Source organism: Schistocerca piceifrons, chromosome 1, assembly GCF_021461385.2.
Source record: "Schistocerca piceifrons isolate TAMUIC-IGC-003096 chromosome 1, iqSchPice1.1, whole genome shotgun sequence".
Classification (NCBI taxonomy): Eukaryota; Metazoa; Arthropoda; class Insecta; order Orthoptera; family Acrididae; genus Schistocerca; species Schistocerca piceifrons.
The window spans coordinates 877361327-877388994 of NC_060138.1; the positions used below are offsets into that span (position 1 = coordinate 877361327).

The 27668-nt window shown below is 39.0% G+C and overlaps 1 protein-coding gene across 1 annotated transcript in view; it reads right to left on the reverse strand.

Moving 5' to 3' along the window:
- Nucleotides 1-27668, reverse strand: part of LOC124716462 (exportin-6-B) — a gene marked incomplete in the record, with an annotated part of 329183 nt that overhangs the window by 264646 nt on the left and 36869 nt on the right. Inside the window, 3 exon segments of the mRNA XM_047243176.1 lie at nucleotides 130-327; nucleotides 3900-4103; nucleotides 15851-15980. Coding sequence (XP_047099132.1) covers nucleotides 130-327; nucleotides 3900-4103; nucleotides 15851-15856 — 408 coding nt within the window.

Genomic DNA, 27668 nt, shown 5'->3' on the forward strand with positions numbered 1-27668 from the left:
CAACAATACTTAGAAAAATTTTCACGATTATTCAAACATTGAAAATTAAACAAACCATTGTAATAATAATTACAAAATCATGCCATCTGATTGTATTGCTTAGCTTTTGCTATTTGTTTCACAACTTACTTGTAAAATATTGGTGAAAAAATCTGGATAGAAGTGAGGCCAGTCAAGCCGAGCAATGTCCACAACTAACTTGACTAGTTTATTTCGAATGAAATTTGGTACTGTATTATGGTGTTCCAAAGCGAACTGGTAAAGCATTGACTTTATTTGAGCACGTTCATCCCACATAAGACCAAGCCACTGCTTTGTAATTAATTTCTGTGAAAACAAAAAGCACAAGCACAAAAACTAATATGCTGACAGTTACTACATTTAATCAATTATTTAATTTAAAAAACACACATTGTTTAAGAAAATGAATCATATTTTGCAACAGGAACTAACATGAACCAACAAACTACAAGAAAAATTAAGAAACCTGACAACAGAAGGATTAATGGTAACCATTCACATTCACCACATGGTTGAGGTGTTGAAAAACACACACACACACACACACACACACACACACACACACACACACACAAAGACTGAAATCATCACTACATTTTCACAAAATGTCCTTCCTTGGAACCAACATACTAACAAAAAACACATTCACCACAGGACTTTCCAGTATCATTCTGAAAAATACAAGATAACTGTGCCAAATGATGATGTTTAGTTTCTTTGTTTAGTCCAGTGAACTGCAGAGTGTTTTCAGATAAAACCAGTATTAAATGAAAAACAAAACTGTTTATACAACTGTAGTAAATACTATTTTAAATAAAGCAGGTAAAGGCTTTCTCAGTAAACTTTTGATTGATATGTTAGACTGGTTCACCAATTTGTGTAGTTTTTGTTTCGTGTGTTGGTATTTCAGTTGCTATGGGTTTATTTATAGATTGCCATTTTTTATTTGTAGTTCATTGTTGCTATTTGAGTTTACATACTGTTATTTTGTCATTTGGAGATAGTGGTGATTGGAAGTGGTGTCCTTATGCTAACATAAGGAAAAGAAAGGAATGGTTGACTCCAAACAAAACAACAACTCCCCATATGAAACCCTGCATGCATCCACAAGAGATAATGTTATGCATCTGGTTGAACAGTGATGGTGTGGCACACTACTAAATGCTTCCTTGAGGTGTAAACATCATTGCTGATATTTATTGTCAATAACTGAGATGTCTTGCAGAGGTAATCCAAGAACAACAATCACTAAACTGTGTAAACTGATGCTACTCAATGATAGTGTCATGTAGAAGGTGTAATTAGATGAATGGTGAACACTAACTTCACTTAACAAAGGTTTATTCAGCACTTGCACTTGCAAGAGCACACGGCAAACTGCCTCCGGCCAGAACACATACTGTACATTCCAGTAGAATGATTCTTGACATATGTGGATACTTCTAGAATGTACTCGAACCGAATATAGATATTAAAATTGTACAGTCCAGGTGAGTTTTGAACTCACAACCCTCTATGCAACAGTTTAGTATCATAACCACTACACCACGGAGCTACTCAGCTTCTTCTGCGACAATAGCATCTGCCCACAATCTGCGAGACTGACAAAAAACACTGTACAGGAGTTGAGTTGGGAAGTCATTCTCCACCAACCTCAATCACTTGACCTTGCCATCCCAAATTTTCACCTTTTCCTCTTTCTAACAACCTTCAAAGAACTTCCTTTTCAGATGAAAACGTGCTCCTAACATGGCTCAATGTGTTCTTCACCTCAAAACTATGTGATTTCTACAGTTGTGGAATCAGGAAGTTACCCCTATGTTGACAGACTGTTGTAAATATTGAAGGAGAATATATTATTGATGACAATAGTCTCTGTTGTGTTTATTAAACTTGTGGAGAAACTCTACAAACCAATGCACCAACCCAATTTATTTCTCAAACTGGTATGTAGTGACACTTCAGTCTTCTAAATTTCTCATCTTAAACAGTGAAAGAACTTTAGGGGTACAGTTTACTAATTATTTCTTGGACTTCATGTCACTGGTGGCATTAATGTGAGTGGGTCATGCCACACTCATCAGCACCTCAACAAGTTAGTAGATAGTCATAGAAAATTAAAATAATTGAAGAGCAATAAAAACATATTAGCGACAAGCTAAAATCTAAAAGCACAAAAGAAGTGTATAAAATGTCTTGGGACATCTACAATGAAAATGCTAATTGATTAAAGTTGGTGTGATGATCAAGCTAACTGTTCCTTCTCATCATTACTTACAAACTGGGAGAATAAACAGCACAGTACATTGTCAACTAAAATAGGATGGGCACCCACCCAATTATGAAATTCCAAATTCCCAAGCTGGATGACTTTTTCTGAAATGTGCCCAAGACAACATTCTCACTGGTGCATGAACCCTTGCATCAAAGATCAATGCATAATCTGAAGGACAATAAGAAGCACTTTGTCTCACCTCAAGAGGCTCGAAGTACCTACACCACAACCAATCTGTTTTGTCAATCCCTGAAGGACAATAAGAAGCACTTTGTCTCACCTCAAGAGGCTCGAAGTACCTACACCACAACCAATCTGTTTTGTCAATCCCTGACTTCTAGTCATTCATACTCCAATGACTCATACTTTTGCACCTTAGCTCTGAGGTCACTGCATGAAGAGGGACTTCACACTGTTCAATGGCACCTTTTGTGGACAAGTTCAAGGCTGCTTTATCCATCAATTCATTGTACTGAATGCTAACCTCGAAACTAAGTAAACTGTCACTGCTCCTCTCACCTTCCAACATCACACAACAAATCCCTCTATCCCTCTCTCCTCAATGACAAAGGAACATGTTTTTCTGAGCACTAGGGGTATTGCTTTCCATTTCTTTGGACATCACTGGGAGGTGTACCTCCTGAGTAGAAGTACCAGCCATTTGACACTCTGAAAATTATTGCCTGTATGTTTGCACTCCTAAGCAGTAACCTTTTTTTTTTTTTTTTTTAACCATGTCCTTTTTATCTCCAGTGTGAAGAGTTCCCTATTTCAATATTTCAGCATTCTGTTCTTGGAATTCCACAGCCATTATATAGGTAATAAGTAACTTTTGCCATGCACTGGCTTGCTCAGTATCTATACATATTATAAATTAAAGTTCCCTGGCATATTGTTCTACTGCTATATGAAGGCCAACCTCAGGTCGTATTGTAGGGATTTTGAAACTATTTTCACTAACAGATACACTGACTTACAAAAAAGATTTGTGTATATAATTTATTACTGCTATGCCAGACAAGTTATCTGGCGGTAGATAATTAGTGCTACCTGTGCGAAGCCAGGGCACGTCACTAGTATAATCTTTTATATAGTTTAAATTAAATCACATAGCTTTTCATTTTTCACCCTGCATACATACTCATTATATACTGTAATCCTATTTATGAATTCTTCCATCGCACATACATAATAGAGAAATGTAGTACAACAAAATAATTTTTTTTTCCCAAGGGAGCATCATGCAAGGTGCAGTAGCTTAAGCAGTATAGGCTATGCAGAAATTACAATCAATGTTAACATTACATAGTTTTGTCCTCCTTTTTAACTGAAAGAGCATAGAAAACAACAGCACATATTGAGTCTTTAAACATGATGCATAAGAAGTCATTGGGCATTTAGTACTAACATTCTCAGCTGTATCATAAACTTTTATACGCAAAATTACATTTCAGATACAAAGATTAGTATTTCACTTGGCAGATGGAAGTAATATATCTTTGAATACAATATCTTCTACAAACAGATGCGTACCAGATGTCTATAGTGCAAACTGTACTTAATAATTATTTGCAGTATGTAAATGACCAAATCTATTACTCACTTCAATAGTATTCAGACTGTACATGCAGACATACTGATTGCTGGAATGTGACATAAAATAAATGCAATGTTTCCATGCTCCTTGCTGGTTACTGAAGTCATGAAGCACTGTTTCAATTTCTCGTTTCCTGTCATTGCTAGTCTCTGGAGCAAAAAATTCATTCATCAAAGCCTCAAGAGCTGCAAGTGATTGTGATTCAGTAGCCTGAAATAGAAAAATCATAAATTAACACCATTTATTACACATTTTTGGACATATTTATCAAAGCCTACCTACTGGACTTACTGAAATAAAATACACACAAGACTCAATTAATTAGCAATAAGAAAATAAATATGCTTGGAAAATTTACCAAGACTATGGATTTTTGTTGCTGTCAAAAATAATTAGTAAGTAATCATGGATATTCATTACGCACACTTAAGATTAGTGGCAAACTCTAAAAACACAGCATGTTTGTTAACAATTTATGGCATGCTAAAATTCGGTGCACTCAAATTCTGTTGTCAGATGTTATGTAAACATGATAAATATCTGAACAGAAGTACCAAGACTAAGTTCCACTTGGCACATTAGAAGTTAATGTCTAGAATACGCCCAGTGTCCAGCATAACAGTTTCCCTCTGCGACAGAAAGTTTGGCAGTACATCAGTTTTGTGTAGCCACTAGCACGAGTGCTTTAAATTTAGATAATAATCTGAATATTGAACTAGATCTGTGACTGTTTAGGGCTTAGCTACAGACAGAACTTGGCACATAGTTCTTAATGGGATGACATCAAGAGATGTAATGGTAATTTCAGGCAAACCCCACATGTATTTTACAGGGTCATTACTGTAAATGAAATATAGTGGGTAATGTCGGAAGCTCCACAAGGCTGTTCGTAGATGACACTGTTTACCTAAAGGAAGGTTGCAGAAGACTAGCAAAATGCACGAAAAATTGCAGGGTATTGATATTTGGTGCAGGGACTTGTGGTTGACTCTGAAACTACATAAACATATTGTACTGCATATAAATTTGTGAAGACATCCATTACTGAATGATTATGCAACTGATAATAAATCACGAGACCTAGAAACAATCATAAAATACCTATGGAGGGACAGTTGTAGCAAAAGCAGATGTCAGGCTGAGATTGGTTGGGAGATTTTTTTTAAATTGAATTTTCTCATTTTGAGAGCACTGAAAGGTAATCTATCTGTTTTGATTGTAAAAAAACTATTCAACAGCCAAGATCATATAAAATATTTCTTCATTTAAGACAACCCGTTTCAACAGACTTTGCTGTCATCTTCAGGTCTGAAATTTTTTTGTTGTGTAACATGTTCAGTTTACACTGAACCTCACACACAAGATGTCATGTGGATAAAAATTAGCACATTATAATGTGCTCATTTATTCCACTTGACATTATAATGTGCCGATTTTTATCCACTTAACACCTTGTGCGTGAGGTTCAGCATAAAATGAACATGTTTTACAACAAAAATTCTAAGACCTGAAGATGACAGCAAAGTCTTTAGAAATTGTCTTAAATAAAGAAACGGTTCATGTGATCTTGTCTGGTGAACAGTTTTTTCTTTTCTATTTTTTTCAAAAAATAAGAATACATCCAAGAAAATAGTGGTTTACAATACACTTGTTTAACCAATCCTAGAGTACAGCTTATCAATGTGTGAAGCTTATCAGATTGGAATAACAGAAGAGACACAGATGAAATGAAGAGTAGTACATTTTGTCAAGAGATTGTTTAGTAAGTGCAAGAGTGTTACAGAGATGTAGAACAGATTTGTTGTGAACCATGGAGAGGCTTACTGCTGAAATTCCAATGATGTTCTTTCAAATAGGTGTCAGGCAACATATTACTTCATATCACATGTCTTGTAAAATGACCACAACTAAAATCAGAGAAATTAGAGCTCACATGGATGCTCGCGATTAGTTGTCCTTCCCACACAACCTCACCTTTCCATTCCTATGTGGATTATTCCATTAGGAGTCACACATGGTCAAATTTCTGTTGTGGGCATAAGGACTAGGCCGTTTTTAGGATAAATCATGACAACAGGCTCCCCTCTCAACCACAAGATAGTATGTACCACACATGAGTCATCATTCACTAGATATCATAAGGGGGGGGGAGGGGGGAGGAATCATAAGGACAAACACCGCATGAATTTGCCCAGAATATCTATTCTTCATTAAATATGCAATCTATTAAAAATAAAGCACACTAGCTCAAACCTGAATTATCTTTGAACAGCTTTGCATTACAGAGCACCATTGCAGAGATGCTGGAATACAGCAAATAGTGCTCTTGCTATCTGTGCAAATTGCTAGTGCAGAACTATCTTAAATGATGAGGAATCACATATTTATAACAGGAACGGCACGCATTTTAAAGCTGAAGAAGACTGGATGCCAATTAGTGCAGATAAACATTCTGAAACTGCAGCTGTTGAACTAACAACATTAGGCTTCAATGAAAAGTTAATCATTCTGTTGTACTTATAACACTCACACAGTGGTAATGTGAACACTTTTTTTCAACAAATTAACTGAAGTCCTGGAAAGAGTCTAATTCCCCCAAACTAAGTAATAACTTCCTAAAACTGTGAGGACATTTTTGGAATGACAGATGTGGTAAACACTGTTATCTGCATACCAGCAATTTCAGCATCAGTCTTAGAACACTTACTTACAGATACTGGAAGTGAAAATTGTGTAGTATTTATAAAGCATTATGGCCTCTGTTAACTACTGTCAGGTAATAAAGCTATAGACAGGCTTGGTAAAATCCACAAACCTGCAGGCCTATCGTCTTGAAACACAAATTACATACTTTTTCTAAAGCACAGGCAAAACAAACCTTGACTGAGACGTATATGGAAAACAAAATAGATATTAAGTTCTCTAAATTCTGGGCACTGTTTACATTACTTTTTGAAGGGCTATTTTCTTAAGCAGCCACTGCAGCAGTAGATAAGGAAAATAAGTGGATAACTGTGGGTATTAGAAAGCCCTCCCAGATGTTTAAATTTCTCATTCTTTGCAAAAACACTACAATAATCCACAGTTCCTAGACCATTGTCTCAGATAGAAAATGATATACAGGAGGGTAGCACTCACTGTTGAAAAAAGTAATTCAATGACAGTATAATATATAATGCAGAAAATAAAACAAAAATAATATTGGTTGTGATAAAACATGAAACTGGAAAAGGCAGACAAATATAAAAACATACAAATGAAAGATGAGAGTAGAGTAATAGAAAATCCTCAGGAATTGGTAAATCTTTTAAGTGACAATTTCTCTTTACTGAAGAGAAGTTGCATCATCATCTTGAAACACATTTAGTATCCTTAATCAATTACACTGCAAGCACTTTGACAATATTTTTCACAATAAAGCTTATAGTGAGGAAAATAATACAGAAATTAAAGAAAAGTAAGAAGTCAAAAGGTACAGATGAGATTACTGTCTCTGTTCTGAAGGTGAGCATAGACAGCACACAAATCTCGTTAACAGACATAATAATTGCATCCTTTAGGCCAGATATTTTTACTGAGCACCTAAAGGATGAACAGTTTGTGTCATTACTAAAAAAAAGGTAATGCAGTGTACAGAAAACAACAATCCAATATCACTGTTGTCAGCATTTTCAAAAATAATTGAATCAACCGTGAAAAACACACTAATTAATTACAATTTGGTTTCCAAAGAGAGAGAAGTACAATGTCGGCTATAATAGCATTCACAAAAGTGGTACTTTAAGCTCTTGACAAAAATAACTCTGCTACAGGCATATTCTTAGCCTTGTCCATGGCTTTAGAACTGTCGTCCATAAAATGTTAAGACTAGAAGCACTAAGTGGGTAAAAGGAATAGCAAATGAATGGTTCCAGCCTTACCTGTAAAATAAGGTGCAAAGGCTAGAAATGGTTCATACATCTGCTGACGACAAATATTTAGTAGAACAACTGTCAGACAAGAATCACACACTGAAGAGTCACATTAATGTGACCATCACTCAAAAGCCGGAATAACCACCTTTTGCAGCATGGCCAGCTGCAAGATGTGCAAGAAGACAGTCAGTGAGATTCAGAAGATACTGACAGGGATATGCAGCCATGCTGACTCCAGTGCCATGGCTAGCCCTGCTAGGTTTCTCAGTTGAGGATCCATGGCGCGTAAAAACAAACTGCAAGTAAGGGTGAACGTGATTCCTAAGGCCAGATGCAAACTTGGGTTGATTCACTGTGCCTTCCAGAATGATGAAATCACCCAGGGAACACCACGAAAACAAACACTCTGGTCTGGACCCCTTGCTTTTAGACGTTTCACACTGAACACACCATTGGCCATCTACCCGATAGAGCATAAAATGTGCTTCATCTGAAAAGGCTACCTGTCACCACTCAGTGAATGGCCAGTTATGGTATTGGCATGCAAATTCCAGGCTTCATTGCCAATGAGCAGCAGCCAGCATGGGTAAATGAACCAAGCGCCTGCTCCAGAGGCTAAAACGCAGATATGTTTGCTAAATGGTCATTGAGGAGATGCTGTTGGTAGCCCCTTGGTTCATCTGGGCAGTCAGTTGCTCAACAGTTGCACTTCTATTAACTTGTATAGATCTCTGGAGCAGTAATTCACCCATCTTCTACAGTCCATGATGCACCACAGTTATCTTGGGGTCAGTTTTGGATAGTGCCATTTTACCATGCATGGAACACTGTGAGATGCAAACAGTTTACAAACTTAGTCATTTCAGAAATGCTTCCACCCTTTGCCCAAAAGCCAATGATCATTCTCTTTTGGACATCATATAAATCGCTCCATTTTCACATTATGACAATGACTGCATTGTTTTCTGCCTCCCCGCTGACACGCTTTATATACTCTCCTCTGCTAGTGCTGCCACCTGTCATCTGTGAGTAGCTGTTATATGCTGGTCTCAAACATACACAGTGGTCACAATGATGTGAAGGGGCTGTGTATAAACAAAGGAGTGCCTCAGGGTAGCATACTGGGCTAATTCTGTTGTTCTGTGCTGTCAACGTCCTCCTTGCTCTTAATGGCAATATCATAATCACTGATAAAACACCAAAACTCTTAGTAGATAAAGCAAATGAGACACTTGGGAGTGTTTACAGGCTGTATGTAATAAATTAACATCAAGCATAAAGAAAACAAACAGTATGCACTCCAACACAAGGAGGAAAAGCAACACTAGCAGATTCAGAATAAGTGATAAACCTGTAGACCGCATAACAAACACAAAGTTTTTAGGGATAAACATTGATTGTCAATCGACACAGAATGAATACACAAAGATGTCGTAATAAAGAATGTCATTGGCATGTTATCAGTGTTCTAGTAGCGATTTGTAACAGCCAATGCCTTGGGATGACATACTATTCCAAAGTACACTCACACAATGAGGTCCTTTTCTTGGTATGAAAGGTGCAGAACATGGGCACCATTTTCAAACTGCATAAAAGGACCATGAGAATAATAACTAAAAGCAATTAATAACTTAAATTACACAGCATTAATGTTCCAAAATAATATTTATTTAATAGTTTGCTATGAACTGGCTTCTTTCTTCTTAGGCTATGTCAGATAACTTAATACTAAAACAAAGTCCACACAACTTCAGCAAGAATTTATAGCTGCACAAAGATATGTGACATTTTATGACTCTACTGATGCAAAACATAATGCATAATGTAATGGCAAACTATGTGAATGTATATAGCCAAAAATGTTGTACAAATGAGTAATGGCATAGGGACTACGTCATGTGGATAAACTGGTGAATGTGATGAATAGACCAAAAAAGGGGGAGGGAGAATGTAATCTATGGAAATTGGGTGTAGAACAATTATAACAAGTGTATTATCTAATGGTGAAAGAAATAAAGGTTGAGTATGCTGTCAATCAGGTAGCAATGGTTAGTCCTAAATGGTGACATATCCGGCAAAAAGAAGAGACAGAGGATAGCAGCACTCCTTCATCCACCTCAAACAGTGCAAAACCACACTGACAATGTATGGGCCCCATGCTATATGTTCATATGCTTCACACGGTCTTGTCAGAAAACTAAGATCCAGGAAATATACTCCAGATTTTTACACTAGGAATAGTGTTGTCCACCTTCTGTTCAACAGGAAGGATAAGATTCGACCATTAGAACAGAGTGGGTTTTAGACTGACCGAGTGCAACAGTAGTTGGAGACTGAAAAAGAAAGATTTCACCTCTGCTCAGCTTGCTCTGAATGAATGGAATTCATATGATGTGAAATGTGATGTTCTCCATAAAGGAAGTAAAGGCAGAAAATTAACATTACTTGAAATTCTGGCCATTAATAAACACAAATCAGATTCCTTACCCAGTCCCTAATGAACAAACACAGTTCCATTATTTACCCTTATTAAAGTAGTACAAGCCAGTTATTATTTATCTCTCCATTTACATAGTAAGCTTGTTATAGCTGTTCCACACCACATTCCATAGATTTCCTTCTCATTCCCTCCCCCACCCCCTTTTGGTTTAATCACATTCTCCAGTTTGTTTACAAGACATAGTAGCCTGTGCCATTACTCTCTTTATACAACATTTTCGGATTCTTCATTCATATAGTTTTAATAGTTTAATATCTCTCTTTAGCTATTACATTATGCTTGTGTTTTGTATCAATGTAGTCATAAAATGTCACACCTTTGCACAGCAATCTTTATACAGCTACTAATGTAGCTGAAGTTGTGAAGGCAATCTGTTTAGTATAATGGCCTAAGAAGCCAACAGCTGGTTCATAACCAACTATAAAATAAATATGATTGCAGAATATTAACACAGTGTATTCTAGTTATTAATATGTCTATGTTTCTCCAAAAACCGATGGAATATTTAATAAAAAAACAAAAGTAATAGCTGGGATTGTTGCAAACAAATATTTAAAAACTGGGTAGTCTTGCTAAACCAAATAAGTATATCCATCAGTCTGTTGTGCATATCAAGGAAAACATCTGTAGTTATTTCACTACTAGTTCAATACAAAATAATGGAACAAGAGCCATTTTGGACTTCCGTTTACAAAGGAAAAGCAAACAAAAACTCAAAACAGCATTTTCTATAATAAACTAACCAAGGAGATGACAAATATTACTAAAACATATATATTAAAAAAGGTAACCAAAACATACTTTACTGACACACTGACAGGAGGAAATGAAGACATGCATGTTCGTGGTTTTGGAGTTGCCAGAAGACGTGCATACTGTGTGCAGTGGTGCAGCATAAACTTGTGTTTTATATTAAAATATTTATGGTGCTCACTGTGTACAACCCAATGGAAATTGTACAATAGGGACAAGCTGAACAAGACAATGCTGTTGTTTGACACTGACTTCCTATTTGGGAGGAGAGAGTCTGGTCTATCCTGCCATCCTGATTTAGATTTTCTATGGTTTTTCTGAATCATTTCAGGCAAATGCAAGGATTGTTTCTTCAGCAAAGTCATGGCTGACTACCTGCCCATCCTCATAAAACATAAGTACTGTGTGTTTGTATACTGGAGCTATTTATTTTCATTGTATTTTGACAAGAAATCCTTGAAACGATAAATACAATTGGGAAAGTGTCTTGTGGGGTGTAGGTGTATATGAGAAAAGGGGATGTATTTCACCTATCAAAATTGAAAATAATATTTATCACTGATAATGTATGGTTATGTTGGAACATGAAAGAAAGTCTTCAATAGCTGCTGCCTCAGTATCAGCTTTTTAAATACTGTAGAGGAATGAAGATCTTGGTCGTAGGTAGACTATACCATTGTCTCAGTTGTGATTAGTTTGAAAGACGATGATTAATTTACCACAGCCATAGTTACTGTAAAGTTAGTTATCTCACCTTTACATGACATATCACAAAATCACAAAACTTACTTAATTGTTATGGCAAATATATTTTGAATTTTTGGGATTATGACTGCTGTTTATCCTGTTGTTTGTTTATATTTGCATCAGGACTTGATAAATTATTTCTACTAACTGCTACAAAACATATTGTCTACTGCTCTCTGGTTAGGTTCTTACAATTAGCTTCTGTCACACCACTGTATTCCCACTGTGTCTGATGGTGATTACGGCCAACATGACTCTGCAGAACTTAAGCAATGACACTCGCCCTGTTCTAAATTCCTACTGGTATTGGATAGCCGTAAGTATGGAGATACTATATGAGTGGTGTATAATTATTTTTCATGTTATTAAACTAACTTGTTCCAAGTATGCAAAAATGAATTGTATGTTACATATAACAAAGTAAGGTAGTTCAATTGTTAAGATACTGGCCTCCGGTTTGAAATGGAGGAGGCTCATGCTTTGTCCAGCCATGCTGATTTAGATTTTCCTAAATCACTTCAGAGAAGTGGCAGGATAGTTTCATCAACAAGATCACAGCATACTGTCTGTCCTCTCCTCATTAAAAATGTGTGTATTCATACATCTGTATAAATGACTAATGTTTTCCTTGTATTAAGATGACAGATCCCATATCATTGTAAAATTATCGCTGTGATAGTAAATTACTACTACTACTACTACTACTACTACTACTAATAATAATAATAATAATAATGTAGCATATTCCTTTCTTTTTAAATAACTGATACACCAACAAAAGATCACCCTGACACAAAGTAACAAAATATGAGATCACCTGTTAGCTGACGCCAATGCTTAATAACAAATGACTGCTAAGAACTCAATAGTTCTTATTCTCTATTATGAACCAAACAATAAGTTAATAGTAACACTTTTTTATGCTTTACAGTGGTTTGGTGGAAATCTTCTCTCTAACAACTAAACTTTACACATGTCACAATGCCGAACACAGTAACACGTAGCACACAAGAGATCAAGTCACGTAGATAAACTCCAGTCGCTACATAATAGTTTGTGGTAGTATAGTGATAATTTGATATTAAACCAATTTTTAACAGTTGTCTCTCTTTGTTAACGTATTCCTTGACATTTAAAGTATCTGTATTTGGATCCCTGAAAACACGTTTGGTTTGTTGAAAGAGAGAAGGCAATGCTTCTCAGGGGGTATCGGCATTCTGTTAAAATTAAATGCCGGACTGAAGGATCTCTACACACATGCTCCTACATCACCAACCACACCTGCAATCCAGCACCACCCTGTACTGGAATAACTTAACCACATCCTCCAACAGATCTCCTAATACCTTTTCTATGCCCTGAAATGAATAACTTTATATCTTCCTCTCCTAAAGTGGTATCCCACTGTCCACCTAATCCATGAAATATCTTGGTCCACCCTTATATCTATCACCAATCTCTTGCCATATGGGTCATAGTCCTGAGGAAAATCAAGCTGTAATACATTTCCTATGCTCCCAGCACATCTAATTCAGTATAATCAAAGGCATATTGTCGGTGAAGAAACAATACCACATAAGTAGCAAAATAAGAATTTTACACGAGACAAAAAACTGTCTAAAATGCCTAATACATTTCACAGTGGCGCTAAATTTGCATCGTAGCACTACAGGGAAATATTGGATCAAATAAAAATGTGAAAAAATGCTTTAGAAATCTTAATTATGGCACATACGCGAATTGTCTTGGTATTTATGCCATGATCTGTTACTTATGCGATATTTGTTTGTCAGTCTCCCGGCATGACTTGACACATTTACATTGGTATTTGGTGTTGAGAAAGCTAGTAAGAACACGTTTTGGAGCATTAATCATTTTTTTATTGAAAGATTTCATGGAAACATTTTAAATAAATATACTGTTTACATAGTTCCAATAATGTCTGCGCATTTCTTCAAGAAAAATCCTAAACATCACTCAAAGCAGCAACAGATAATTACACTGCACTGATACTCGTCACACAGTTACCTCCGCGATAATTTTCATTCATAAGGAATGTTGTCATAATAACTATGACAATCTTTAGGAAGAACAGATTTAAGTTGTTGTACATGATCCCATTTGGATTTCTTGATTTTCAGTCTTTCCTTGCATAGTTTCAGGAAGCAAACATCTCCAAGCACTTTCCTCAGATGCCCCAGTAATTCTTGCCACACCTCATTGAAAGAGCACTTGTAGTAAATAATACCATTTGGGTGGCACTGTATCACCCTCAGATGGGTAACTGTAGGCTCATTTTTTACAGCTCTTCCAGGCCTAATTGAGTCGTACAGCCACAAACTTTTCTCTGCGTAGATGATGAAAAAGGAATAATTTAGGTAATGGACTTCATATGGCTGTGGCTTTTTTCTCACTTCTTTAATATCATACCGTATTGGCTAGGAAGTGTAACTTCATGTCCTTTTTAAGCTTGCACTCAATGGAACTGTGAGTTGAGTCACATTCCATTTGAGTAGGGACTTTCTCCAAAAACTTTTGTGTAATCAGTAGCCCAGTATCAATTGCTAATCTTAAAAGAGCATTTAATAATATCACGTTTCAGTTCTGATATGTGCAGCCGTCAGAATACAGAATGACTTGAATGGCATTTTCCTTAATCGTTCTGGACAGTGTTCAAGATGCATGAGGCAAAACATGATGCAACCAAATCACCTTGAGTTTTATCGAACCAGTAATATACTGCATCACGTCTTTCTAAATTATAAATTGCAACGTTATGAACAGCCAACTTTGTTTTATAATAAACTGCACTTGCACTTAAAAATGGAACTACTTTCACGGCCTGTAAGTCCATGGTGTACACTGAGTAGAGCTTCTCCTGGGCTGCTTTCTTTTCAGCATCTTTTTGCATCCTTGCCCGCTTTTCCCATTCTGTGTGTTGCTTCCACACATCTTCACTCAAGTTACCAAACCTGTAACTACAACACAAGTCGCACTGGTCTTTCTTGGGGGAAAATAAGCTAATATTACCATCTTCTAAAATCAAGTTAAAGGTAGCCTGACTTAATGGAGAAAACTTCTCCACATGACATTTTTCCATATAGAGTCCATACAGAAGAACTATAGAATAGGCTTAAGGTACAACTTCGAGGAGGATTTCCTGCAGTAACACAATGGAAGTTTCGGAAGAGATTCCAGGGATTCTTTCATGAAGGTTTTCTCATCTTTCTTCTTCGTCTGTTTGATTCGAGTCGTGACAATTCTGTATCAGGACTCATCCCAAGTGAGGATTTACCCAGCCAATATCGGACAGTCCATTCTTTAATCCCAAGAGTATTGAGAAACATCTTTGTGCATACTTTGTTTCCCCAGCTCATTTTTCAAATGATAAATGAGTGTGTCTTTTCTCCTGAATTCGCCAGTGTTCTTCCCTGGAAGTTTGGTTAGAATTACGTCCACAAGGTTGATCCCATGACATCGTTTCCCAAAATGTGTTAATACTGCCTGCCTACCATCAGCAGAAAACTGATGACACTTCCTTTGAACAGATTTCTGGCACATCTTCGAAGGACATATTGGAACTAATTTTCGTGCCTCTCTTGGAGTATCATGAGTGATTTTACCAACTCGACTTCTTTTGTATAGGCCTGTCCACACATTCTCAGAATTTTATTGGCATTTTTCTTCCAATCTTCAGGATGTGGTTTAGACTTCCTTTTCCTGTCACTGCTTACGTCACAATAAAATTCTTGGCCGTCACTGTCAGCATCATTATTGCTCCAGTGATCTTCTGATAATTTAACCAGAGCGTTTGGCAAACAATGAGCACAGTCGCATGGCAATTAGTGTGAAGTAGTGTCACTTCTAGTGGAAACTGAGACTGTGGTTTCATTTTGAGCATTGTTGGATACAGCCACTGAAGTTTCTAGATGAAAAAATATTTATAAATTAATTTAAGCAGACAAAGATGAAGCTCAAATTCAGGTATTTGTGAGAACAATGGCATCAGTAATACTGTTAATAATAATCCCAAGAAAATTTACCTGCATCCTTAGATGTTGCAGGAACAGTAACCGAGAACCCCATATACGAAATTAATTCTTCTTCGGTAAATGTTAACTTCAGCGTTACGACTTTTCTCGCCTGTTGTTTGTTCTGCATTTATGGGAGATCCTACAAGAAAGTGGACAGTCTAGAAATCTTTGGCATAAATGAATAAAGCACACAATGAGTGAAGCGGGGGCGTTCTGATTTATATCACAATAAGACACTTGCGGCACTACTAACATTCAAAGGGGAATAATAAAACAATTTTCTTACTGCTACCAGTCATTCTCAGGAACGATTCTCATAGGCTAATTTCAGCTGAGAACCAATTTCTTCTTCAGTAAAAAGATCGTCATCTATACCATTGTCCATTATCACGAATGAAGCTACAAGCACGGAACCACTTTCGAGCACTGTTAAATATGTAATAAGGCAATAACAATGTGCTGTGGCTGCGTGTGCTTTTGTATCTACGCGGTATTGTTTACAGTATCCATTGATTGTAGATATGCGGTATTTAATTCTCTACAATTCTGCGGTATTGCCATCTATTTATTTGCTGTGTCACATACGTGGTATTGTTTTAGATAATTTTTTCACAGTAAATAATTAGAAATTCACAGACGTGCGTACGATCAACGACATCATCTGACTGAAAAACTAAAAACTGGCAATTTGTCAGTTACGCGGTATTGTTCTTCATCAACGATATGGTACCCTACCTGAGGTAGGAACACCTATGAATGCATGATTCTCACATATCAACTCAGCTGTAACTTCTGTACAGCTGTTTATGTGGCATGGCCACTGCCAATCTATGATCAAGAGCAAAGTTCACCACTCATTGTCAGAACACGCCACACACACCACTGACGACATTTGACTTCAATGACTGCTTCACAACTCTTGCCATATGGATCTCCACTAACCCTCCCCCACTCAAATAGCAGCTTCTCTGAATTACATAGATGGCAACTGTCTTTACAATCTTACAACACATCCTTTGATTCTACAATTCTCCTGGCCTCTAACTCCACTAGCATGCCTGAACCCACCTTGAACCCTGCTCTCAAGCCTCACACTTAACTTCAATACTCTACAACTGCCATGGTCTTTGCTTGATCTATCCTTTCACCCACCCAACCTTTCCTCAACTTTATCTTGTACCACAAACAACTTACTCTGTCTGCAACAATCCTACCCCACTTAACAATTTTTTTGATCTTTTTCATATGCCTGTCAACTACTGATCACTAAACCACAACTATCACTATTTGGGGATCAAAATAGGTTAAGGCTGGAACTGATAGGAACACTTCACATGAAAAGGATGACCGAAAAATTGCAGTAAAAGTACAACAATACCTACAGATTTTTGTTAATTCAAGATTTACATATATAAAAAACATAACGTAAAAAATATAATGTTTATAAATAATGTTTAGTGTTACAGACATAAATACAAAGAGCATCAATTCCAGACGGCTATTCAAGGATTAAGAAAAATAAAATAGCAAGTAATAATTAACCATAAAAAAGTAAAATATCACAACTTTGTAAATGCCATAGATTTAGTTCTAATCAACTGGTCCTCATGTCTAGTATTATCTTTGTATCAAGATATCACAAAAATTTTCAATATATTCTTTGTTTTTCAGTTCAGGTTATTGATTTAAAATGGGATTTGGTTTCTTAACAAAGTGAAAAAATATCTTTCGTTCGTGAAATGCATATATTTACCTTTACCTGTTTACGTAAAATAATAACACTATTTTCAATTTTATCTACTGCATGTTTTTCATCTCTTAAAGGCATAGCAAACATTACTGGATTGTTTTGGTCAGTCTTACAAAGTTCTTAGTGTAGTGTACATATTTGTCCAACATAATATTTGTCACACTTGCTTCAATGCACTTGAGAAATATCTAGCTGGTGGGAGTGGCACACTGAGACACATTCCATCCCTTATTGAATTTGCAGTCCAAAAACCAATTTTTGCTGTTTGGTTTCCAGACTGGAAATGCAATAAGAAAAGTTTAAAAAACGGCTAAGAAATTAATACCAACACTTTCGTGATTACTGAGACTGGTGGAGATTAGTACTCATAAAAATTTTTGATGGTGAGATACATTTATAGATGTTTGTAATTTATAAAATGGTGCAGGGCTTACGAAAGTTCCAATAAAATGTTTACAGGGATGAATCATGTTGTAAACTATTAACAGATACAGTCATGATTTAATTACCCGCTTCAAACACAGACCGCACAATATTATAAAGTAAACGTTCTGAAATGGTAATCAACCAGTTGGATGAAGAAATTTGGATTGATTGACAGATGTAGGGAGAATACTGGGAGTTTGAAAAAGATCATTTTCCAGTAAAGGGACATTTTTTGGAGCCTGTCAATTTAGAGTGTTTGACACTCTGCATTTTTAAGGAACGAAACTCTGAGTATAATGTAGTTGACTTTCAGTGTGTGTTTTTAGAAGCAGTTGACTTCTACCGACAGAGAATTTCCAAAGGAAGGGGTTCTTGAGGCGAGAATGGGGAAGGGAATCTGTCTTCAGAAAATGTCATCAGTTCTCGTTTGACTCTGTCCACTCTGAATGTTTCTTTTCCTTTTTCCTTCTTCTTTCACAGTGTCAGGACCTATTTGCTCCTCTTTCAGTATTCATTAGCATTATTATGACACCACTGTCACCTGCACATCAATTCTACATAAGTGCCCAATCTCCTGGTATCCTTTTCAGAAGCTCACCTGATGGAGATTGTCTAGCAGTCAAAGGACCCCCAATGAAGAGACAGTGCTCTGAACAGAGTTAGTGACATTATATTGTCTGGACGTTACTCAGACCTGTCTTGATGAGCAACAGGTGGCAGGAGATAAATGAGTGACTGCCTTTAATCACAACTGTGAACTACCAGTCTTGTCTATAATGTAAACAACAGATGAGTCCTTAGTACATAATTTGTTTTTAATTAGTTTACAAACATAAGGCGGTGTAATGCTTATCAGAAGTCAAAACTTTACCTCAAAGAGGAAAAGGCTAAATGCCAAAGTGTCAAATGGCACCCCCCCCCTTCTTTTCTTTCTTCATTTTTTTTAAAAAAGAGGTTTGAATGAGCAGGTCAAAGCCATGCTTCTTTGAAACCTTGGTTGTGGTCCACCACAAATTTATACCTGAGAAACAGATGATTGTGCATTTTCTACACAGTAGTGCCGAAAAGTGAAAGGCTGAAGAGGTCAACCGAATGAAGCCAAGCACTGCCACCAATCAAAAGCTGCACCATGACAATGCAGCATAACACCTCTGCTTCATGGTTAAAAACTATCTGGACCAGATGTCACTGCAACAATTCTCCAGGACACCTACAATCCCAATGCAGTCTTGCCACACTCTCTCCTGTTCCCTCAACTGAAAAAAGCTCTCAAAGGGAAACAATGTGAGACTGTAGCATGGGTCAAAGCAGTTTTGATATGCTACTTAAGGGACACTCTTGAAAAGGACTTCCACAGAGAAATGTGGAAAACTCACTGCCAGTAGTGTGTTGATGCCCAAGGGTTCTATTTTGGAGAATTTTTATTGTTTGTAGCAATAATTTCAATACCTTTCTTCAAATTTGGACTCATTACTTATTATACAGGCCCTATACTAAAGGTACTACTTTAATCAGATGCAATAAAATAGTTTGCAGCTGCTGGAATTATGATGTCAATACTGTGCATACAGGGTGTATTGGAGCCATGTTCAATATTTACAAATACGACAGGAACAATAATTTGAAGCAAAAAACTTCATTTGGACACCTGCTCTATTCCAAATGGTTTCCAAGATAGAATGTTGTTTATTTTCTGTATTATTCAACACATCATCAGGTTCCCAACATACAACAGTCAGAAAACATCACAAAATGTTTTTTTTACAAAGTATCAATTGAAAAATACATATTTTTAATGCATTCAGCTGTAAGCATTATTGTGTGCCTCAGATTACAGCTGTAGTACAGTTCACAATAAATGTCTGAATTTCCCTTCATTAACTTCAATGCATTTGTGCACTCTTGGGACAACATGTTATATTGCGTGCCTTGACAAGTTCCCTCACATGTCTGATAAAATGTGGAGGGGCTCCATCAAGCTGGAATCACGTTGCAGTCCATGTACATTATTAGTGTATTTCATAAGCATGACCTTGTGGAAACTTCATTTACTGATCTTGGAATCAAGTTTACGAACACATTGTGTTAGCATGCCAATGGCCCTGTATGAGAAAGGCAAAGACCAGGGAACATTCTGGGTGTTACATTTTTTTTTTTTTTTTTTTAAAAAAAGCAGCTCTCCATCCAGTACAGGCAATGATGGTTATTGAAGGGCTTGAAGAATTAGTTTAATACCCAAATCTTGTACAGAAGCCTGTTGTTGTGGTCTTCAGTCCAGAGACTGGTTTGATGGAGCTCTCCATGCTACTCTATCCTGTGCAACATTCTTCATCTCCAACTAACTACTGCAACCTACATCCTTCTGAATCTGTTTAGTGTATTCATCTCCTGGTCTCCCTCTACGATTTTTACCCTCCACACTGCCATCCAATGCTAAATTGGTGATCCCTTGATGCTTCAGAACATGTCTTACCAACCGATTCCTCCTCCTAGTCAAGTTGTGCCACAAATTCCTCTTCTCCCCAATCCTGTTCATAACCTCCTCATTAGTTACATGATCTACCCATATAATCTTCAGCATTCTTCTGTAGCACCACATTTTGAAAGCTTCTTGTCTAAGCCAGTTATCGTCTACGTTTCACTTCTATACACAGCTACACTCCATACAAATACTTCCAGAAAAGACTTTCTGCCACTTAAATCTGTACTCAATGTTAACTAATTTCTCTTTTTCAGAAATACTTTCCTTGCCATTGCCAATCTACATTTTATATCCTCTCTACTTCGACCATCATCAGTTATTTTGCTTCCCAAAAAGCAAAACTCATCTACTACTTTGAGTGCCTCGTTTCCAAATCGAATTTCTTCAGCATCACACGATTTAATTTGACTACATCCCATTATCCTCGTTTTGCTTTTGTTGATGTTCATCTTATATCCTCCTTTCAAGGCACATCCATTCCATTCAACTGCTCTTCCAGGACCTTTGCTGTTTCCAACAGAATTACAATGTCATTGGCAAACCTCAACCTTTTTATTTCTTCCCCATGGATTTTAATTCCTGCTCCAAAGTTTTCTTTTGTTTTCTTTACTGCTTGATCAATATACAGACCGAATAATATGCGAGATAGGCTACAATCCTGTCTCACTCCCTTCCCAACCACTGCTTCCCTTTCATGTCCCTCGACTCTTATAACTGCCATCTGGTTTCTGTACAATTTATAAGTAGCCTTTCACTCCCTGTATTTTACCCCTGCCACCTTCAGAATTTGAAAGAGAGTATTCCAGTCAACATTGTCAAAAGCTTTCTCTAAGTCTACAAATGCTAGAAAAGTAGGTTTGCCTTTCCTTAATCTCTGTTCTAAGATAAGTCGTAGGGTCAGTATTGCCTCACGTGTTCCAGTATTTCTACGGAATCCAAACTGATCTTCCCCGAGATCGGCTTCTCCTAGTTTTTTCATTCGTCTGTAAAGAATTCGTGTTAGTACTTTGCAGCCCTGACCTATTAAACTGATATTCAGTAATTTTCACACCTGTCAACACCTGCTTTCTTTGGGATTGGAATTATTATATTCTTCTTGAAGTCTGAGGGTATTTTGCCTGCCTCACCAGATGGTAGAGTTTTGTTAGGCCCGGCTCTCCCAAAGCTGTCAGTAGTTCTAATGGGATGTTGTCTACTCCCGGGGCCTTGTTTCGACTTAGGGCTTTCAGTGCTCTGTCAGATTCGTCATGCAATATCATATCTCCCATTTCATCTTCGTCCATGTCCTCTTCCATTTTCATAATATTGCCCTCATGTACAGACCCTCTTCTTCCAACTTTCTCCTTTCCCTTCTTTGCTTAGGACTGGTTTTCAATCTGAGCCCTTGATATTCATACAGGTGATCCTCTTTTCTCCAAAGGTCTCTCTTAATTTTCCTGTAGGCAGTATCTATGTTACCCGCAGTGATATATGCTTCTACATTCTTACATTTGACCTCTAGCCATCCCCGATTAGCCATTTTGCACTTTCTGTCAATCTCATTTTTGTGACATTTGTATTCCTTTTTGCCCGGTTCATTTACTGCATTTTTATATTTTCTCCTTTGATCAACTAAATTCAATATTTCTTCTGTTACCCAAGGATTTCTACTAACCCCTGTCTTTTTTTACCTACTCGATTTTCTGCTGCCTTCACTATTTCATCTCTCAAAGCTATCCATTCTTCTTCTAGCGTATTTCTTTCCCCTGTTCCTGTCAATCGTTCCCTAATACTCTCTATGAAACACTCTACAACCTCTTGTACTTTCAGTTTATCCAGATCCCATTTTCTTAAATTCCCAACTTTTTGCAGTTTCTTCAGTTTCAATCCGCAGTTCATAACCAACAGATTGTGGTCAGAGTCCACACCTGCTCCTGGAAAAAATTAATTTAAAACCTGGTTCCTAAATCTCTGTCTTACCATTATATAATATATCAGAAACCTTGCAGTGTCTCTGGACCTCTTCCACGTATGCAACCTTCTTTCATGATTCTTAAACCAAGTGTTATCTATGATTAAGTTATTCTCCTTGCAAAATTCTACCAGGTGGCTTCCTCTTTCATTCCTTACCTCCATTCCATATTCACCTGCTACTTTTCCTTCTCTTCCTTTTCCTACTATTGAATTCCAGTCCCCCATGACTATTAAATTTTCGTGTCCCTTTACTACCTGAATAATTTCTTTTATCTCCGCATACATTTCTTCAATCTCTTTGTCATCTGCTGAGCTAGTTGGCATATAAACTTTTACTACTGTGGTAAGCATGGACTTCGTGTCTATTTTGGCTACAGTAATACGTTCACTATGCTGTTTGTAAGAGCTTACCTGTGCTCCTATTTTTTTATTCATTATACAGAAGTCTACTAACAATTATTTTTCTTGAGCACCATTTACGAATGGAACAGAAAAGGGAGGAAATGACAACGGCACACAAAGTACCCTTCCCCACACACCAAAAGGTGGCTTGCAGGAGTGTACATGTAGATCATGTCGTAAGCTTTCACAGGGTAAATGTAAGTGTAGGCTTCTGTGGCCGTTGTCACTACAAACAAAATTCTTCAGGATATGTGACCACATTGTCAATATGTAAAATGTCACAAGTTAGTTTGCGTATGTCTTCAAGCATCTCCCAGTAAAAGCAAGATTCTCATCTTTGTACCACTTTGAAATCTTACTCAATATTTACGCAACTGTTTGAGACAGTATTTCATTATAGAGGACTGCATTACCTGCGAACAATCTGAAATTCCTAACTGCCCTGGGGCAATGGCCTTCCATCCAAGATAACATGCTGTGTTGTCCTCACTAAGAGATCTTCAAACAAATTTTACTTGATACAGGATGTATTCCTAAAAGCATATGACTCAATAACGCACCTGTGCTTATTGTCAAAAGTATGATCGTATTGGGTATCAAGGGAAATTCGTGACAGGATTGAGGACTTTTCTGAAGGGAGGATGCAGCATGTTGTCTTGGAGGGAGACTCATTGTTAATACGTAGAAGTAACTTCGGGTGTGCTCCTGGTAAGCGTACTGGGACCCTTTTCTGTTGATAATGTATATTAACGACCTTGTAGACAATGTTAATAGTAACCCCAGAATTTTTGCAGATGATGCTTTTTTGGTTTTAGGGCGCACAACTACAATGGTCATTAGCGCCCAGACTAAGTTAGGAATGCACTGGGAGGCACAAGGTTAAAACAGCAACTAAAAGGGACAATACTATAAAAGACATAGACAGGCATAGGATTAAAAAAAACAGCATAATCAAATGTCCTTAGACGGATTTGTCAAGTTGATAAAACGAAGAACGCGAGCAGCTGCTCCTGGGTCATCCGCTAAAATGGCATCCAGAGTACATGGCAGGCCAAGATCAACGCACAGTGCATTAAAATTCGGACAGGACGTTAAAATGTGGCGTACCGTCAGCAATTGCCCACATGAGCAGAACGGCACCGGCGCAGCCGTCAGCAGATGGCGATGGCTGAACCGGCAGTGTCCAATTCGTAACTGGACCAAAACGAACTCCTCCCACCGAGAAGGGCGTGAAGAGGTTGTCCAAGCCACGGGAAGAGGTTTCAAGGCCCAAAGCTTGTTGTCCGTAAGTGCAGCCCAATCGGCATGCCACAGTGATAAAATGCACTGACAAATGACCCTGCTACAATCTGATGAAGGGACACAACAAGAAGCTGTCCGAGGCTGGAGGACCGCAGCCTTGGCCGCGGCATCTGCAGCTTCGTTCCCAGGGATACCGATATGGCCAGGATCCCACATAAAGGTAACCGGAGAACCGTCGTCCACCAGCTGTTGAAGAGAGCGTTGGATCCAGTGCACGAAAGGGTGAACCGGACATCGATCACTGAGGCTCTGGATGGCGCTCACAGAATCGGAGCAGATGACATAAGCAGAATGTTGGTGGCGGCAGTTGTAAAGAACAGCCTGGTAGAGGGCAAATAGCTCAGCTGTGAAGACCGAACAATGGCCATGGAGCCAGTATTTGAAACTGTGTGCCCCGACAATAAAAGAACACCCGACACCATCATTGGTCTTAGAGCCATCTGTATAAATGAAGATCATATTAATGAACTTCGAATGAAGTTCAACAGAACGGGAGCATTATACTGAACCAGGGGTAACCTCCTTTGGGAGCGAGCTGAGGTCAAGGTGAACGCGAACCTGAGCCTGGAGCCAAGGTGGCGTTTGGCTCTCGCCCACTCGGAGGTTGCAGGGAGTGAAAAATCAAGGTGCTGAAGGAGGCGACGAAAGCGAACTCCAGGAGGTAGCAGGGCAGAGACATACAACCCGTATTGATGGTCGAGAGAGTCGTCAAAAAAGGAACGATAAGACGGGTGGTCGGGCATTGACAATAGCCGACAGGCATACCGACAAAGCAGTATATCGTGCCGGTAGGTTAGTGGCAATTCACCGGCTTCAGCATGAAGACTCTCGACAGGACTAGTATAGAACGCTCCGATCGCAATACGTAAACCCCGATGTTGTATGGAGTTGAGGCGGCGTAAGATGGACGGCCATGCAGAGGAGTATACGAAGCTTGGAGCAGACGATCGACCGATATAGGCAAAGTAGGACGGTTCGATCCGCTCCCCACGACATACCACTGAGAACACGGAGGACATTTAGAGAACGGGTACAACGGGCAGCCAAACATGACACATGTGGAGACCAGCTAAGTTTCTTGTCAAATGTAAGACCTAAAAATTTTGTTGTCTCCACGAATGGGAGAGCAGCGGGACCGAGTCGTAAGGATGGTGGGAGAAACTCTTTGTAGCGCCAGAAGTTAATACAGACCGTCTTCTCGGTGGAAAAACGGAAGCCATTGGCAACACTCCAGGAGTAAAGACGGTCAAGATAACACTGAAGACCGCACTCCAGGAAACATGTACGCTGCAATAGATGGTAAAATCGTCCATGAAAAGGGAGACTGATATCATCAGCTGGGAGGCAATCCATTATTGGATTGATCGCTATGGCGAAGAGAGCAACGCTCAAAACTGAGCCCTGTGGCACCCCATTCTTCTGGCGAAAGGCGTCGGACAGGACACAGCTGCGGTCGGGCACTTCCGCAAGAAGTTATTCATAATGAAAGTCGACAAGGTAACCAGATGGTCAACAGCAGAGCGGCGCCTACGAAATCCATATTGTACACTGGTAAGTAGGCGTCGAGATTCGAGCAGCCAAACCAAACGAGAGTTAACCATTCGCTCCATCACCTTACAGACACAGCTGGTAAGCGAGATGGGTCGATAACTGGAAGGCAAGTGCTTGTCCTTCCCCGGCTTAGGAATCAGGACAACAGACTCGCGCCAGCATGTGGGAACATGACCCTCAATCCAGATGCCATTATAAGTACGAAGAAGAAAACCTTTACCCACAGGAGAAAGGTTCTTCAGCATCTGAATATGAATAGAATCAAGCCCTGGAGCGGAGGACCGTGACCGGGCAAGTGCATTTTCGAGTTCCCGCATGGTGAATGGAGCATTATAACTTTCACGATTCGAGGAGCGGAAGTTACGTGGCCTAGCCTCCTCTGCCTGTTTTCGGGGGAGGAAGGCAGGGTGGTAATGAGCGGAGCTCGAAACCTCTGCGAAAAAGCAGAGGAGGCATTGGAGACATCCTCAGGGGCCACAAGGACGTCATTCGCGACCGTCAAACCAGAAACTGGTGAGCGGACCTTAGTGCCAGGCTACCCCAGACAACAGAAGGAGGAGTAAAACTGTTGAAGGTGCTTGTGAAAGCAGCCCAGCTGGCTTTCTTGCTTTCTTTAATAACACGACGACACTGCGCACGTAATCACTTATAATTGATACAATTCGCCACCGTAGGGTGGCGTTTAAAGGTGCATAAAGCACGGCGATGAGCACGTAAAGCGTCTCTACATGCTGCGGTCCACCAGGGGACCGGTACGCGACGTGGAGAAGAAGAAGTGTGAGGAATGGAATATTCAGCAGCAGTGAGAATGACTTCCGTGAGGTGTGCGACCTGACTATCGCAGATTGCGAAGGTTTGATCCTGAAAGGTTGCCCTGGAAGAGAAGAGCCCCCAGTCTGCTTTGGAGATGTTCCAACTAGTTGAGCATGGAGAGGGGGTATGATGCAGGAGATGGATAACACACGGGAAGTGGTCGCTCGAATATGTATCAGAAAGTTCATCCCAGTCAAACTGGGGTGCAAGTTGGGTAGTACATATAGAGAGGTCTAAATGGGAATAGGTGTGATATGTGTCTGAAAGAAAAGTAGGGGCACCAGTATTGAGGCAGACAAGAAGTGGCTGAATAGGTCTGCTAACAGGGAGCCCCTCGGGCAGGATGCTGGAGAGCCCCAAAGGGGATGGTGGGCATTGAAGTCTCCAGTTCACAAAAATGGTGCAGGTAGCTGAGCAATAATTTGCATCATGTCTGCCCTGGTAACGGCAGACGACGATGGAGTGTAAACGGTACAAATGGAAAATGTAAAAGTGGGGAAAGTAATTCGGACGGCAACTGCCTGCAGGCCGGTGTGCAATATGATGGGATCGTAGTAAATATCATCCCAGACCAGCAACATAACCCCTCCATGAGCCGGAACACCTGCCACAGGGGGTAGGTCAAAACGCACAGAGGTATAGTGTGCCAAGTCAATTTGATCGCATGGGCGTAGCTTCGTTTCCTGGAGAGCTACGACGAGCGGACAATGCAAGCGGAGCAGCAACTTTAAGTCCTCTCGGTTGGAGCAAATGCCGCAAATATTCCAATGAAGAAGTGCCATCATGGGAAGAAAAAGAAAAAGGAGAAGAAGAAGGGGTCACCTCGAAGGCCGCTGAGGGCCTGGCTTCGAGCGAGCACTGCCGCTGCTATCTATAGGCGGAGAGTCATCGTCCACTGGTTCAATAGGATCATCGGCCATCTTGTTAAGATGGTCGGGAGGGGGAGCTTCCTCCGCCGGTGAACGGCCAGATGTCCAGCTACTAGAGGTGCGGCCAGGCGAAACGGATGACGACCTGGGGCGGCAACCGCTGGGTGGCGCAGGAGAAGAAATGCGCCATGGCGGAGAAGGAGAACTTTGCTTCCTATGAGCCTTCTTGGACGGTCGTCTACGTGAAGTACTGGTCGATGGCTGGGAGTTTGAGGTACG